Source organism: Frankliniella occidentalis, unplaced genomic scaffold (assembly GCF_000697945.3).
Source record: "Frankliniella occidentalis isolate FOCC.00 unplaced genomic scaffold, Focc_3.1 Scaffold14, whole genome shotgun sequence".
Classification (NCBI taxonomy): Eukaryota; Metazoa; Arthropoda; class Insecta; order Thysanoptera; family Thripidae; genus Frankliniella; species Frankliniella occidentalis.
Window position 1 is genome coordinate 704,882 of NW_026267144.1, and position 1,783 is coordinate 706,664.

Sequence of the window (1,783 nt, forward strand, 5' to 3'; positions counted from 1 at the left end):
GGCGTTCTGTGATAACGCCAGAAGTTGGCGTTCAAAGACGCCAACATTTGGCGTTCGAAGGAGAAGAACGCCAATATTTGGCGTTAAAAGACGCCAATATTTGGCGTTTTTCGGAAAAGAACGCCAATATTTGGCGTTTTTCGGAAAAGAACGCCAATATTTGGCGTTCTTTAAAGGACGCCAATAATTTGGCGTTAAATGACGCCAACCATTTTACAGTGCCGCCCTGCCCCGCCCTTAACACCCCCACCCCAGTCGCAGCTGGACCACAAGCAACATCGGCCCGCCGCGCAGTGGGGTGGAAATCAACTATCTTGGGGATGAAGCCGCAGCGGTGGCCGGCCAGGTCGAGCTTTGGGACCGGCAGGGGTCGTGGGAGGGGAACGCGCGCGGACAATGTGGTGCCTTGCGCATAACTACTCGTTATGATATGGGGTCGCCCCGAAAGTACGGGCCGCTCCACTGCTAGATGCATCCCGCACATTACGGGGGGCTTGGCGCCCGCGAGACGCGTGGTAGGCCGACCCGCTGTACAAGCGTGCATCGCAGGCGTGATGTTGCCTACGTACCAGGCGCTGGGAGGGCTTGCAGAGCTGAGAGGCTGCTCCAGCTCGGCAGTGTCGTCGAATATCGGACGTATAATCCTTATAATGTGCGCACGACAGCACGAGTCCCCAAAGGGGAAATCTGCCGTCACGCCCGACGACGCCCGAAGGTTATAATTCATCCGTTTGTTTGTTTGTTTGCTTTGTCAGGTGCTACCGTGCTTCGACCCCTCGGGCGTGCAGGGGGCGTGCGGGCACGCGTGCGGGGGCGCGTGCGGCGGCCACCACACGTACCACACGGGCACGGACGGGCTGGGCTGCCTGGAGGGCGGGCGCGGTGGGCTGGGCGGCGACCTCGCCATGCCGTGCCCCGGCCGCCGCTCCATCTCCTCGGCCGTGCGCACCATGACCACCACGGACGACTGGCTCAACAACAAGTCCGCCAGCCACTCGCCGCCCACGCCCACCGGGCCGCAGCCCAACAACCACCTGGTGAGTGATCAACACTTGGAAGTGTTGAAGGGTCGGATGTTTTCAAAGTGATGAGGGTTGAACACTTTCAAATTGTTGGAAGGTTGAAGTGAAACACGTTAGGGCGTGAAAATGTTAAACTTTTTAAGTTTGGTTGGGAAGGGTTGAACACTTTAGAGCGTGAAAATGTTAATCTTTTTAAGTTTGGTTGGGTGGGAAGGGTTGAACACTTCATAATGATGTTCAAGGGTTGAACACTTTATACTGATGTTCAAGGGTTGAACGCTTTAAAATACCGAGGGGTTGAATGCTTTGTAATTCCATCAGTGCAAGAGGGAAGGATGCTGGGGGAGGGTTCTTTTGGTGAAACGGAATCTCCACGGCAAACACGATGCCGTGCCACACTGCGGTCGCAGGAGGAGGCGGCCTGTTAGTTGGGGTCACCTGCTGCCTTGACCTGACCCGGACTTAATGAGGCCCCTCCCACCCGAGGCGGGAGGGGGGGGGGGGGGTACGTGTCATCAACGCGCAAAGCGGACGCACGCCCGCCGGGCTCGTCTTACCTATTATCAGGCCTTTACGCATGAGTTAATTTCACTGGCGGGGGCCCGCAAGAAAACACAAACGCAATAAAACACACAAGAACATTTTTCCCGTAATGAAGTAATTCGTCATGTGATGCTTAGTAAATCACAGAGATTCGTATCTCTGAGAAAACGAAAACAAGCTTTCGGTGGAGTATTTTTTTTTATTTTTTTATTTTGAGA

General features: G+C 55.1%; 1 protein-coding gene across 1 annotated transcript in view; it reads left to right on the forward strand.

Moving 5' to 3' along the window:
• Window positions 1-758: 758 nt before the first annotated feature.
• The window catches only part of LOC113204939 (uncharacterized), a 10,410-nt gene continuing 9,385 nt past the window's right edge, over window positions 759-1,783 (forward strand). The window contains exon 1 of the mRNA XM_052263808.1: window positions 759-1,037. Coding sequence (XP_052119768.1) covers window positions 906-1,037 — 132 coding nt within the window. The 5' untranslated portion in view covers window positions 759-905. The remainder of the gene's footprint in view (window positions 1,038-1,783) is intronic.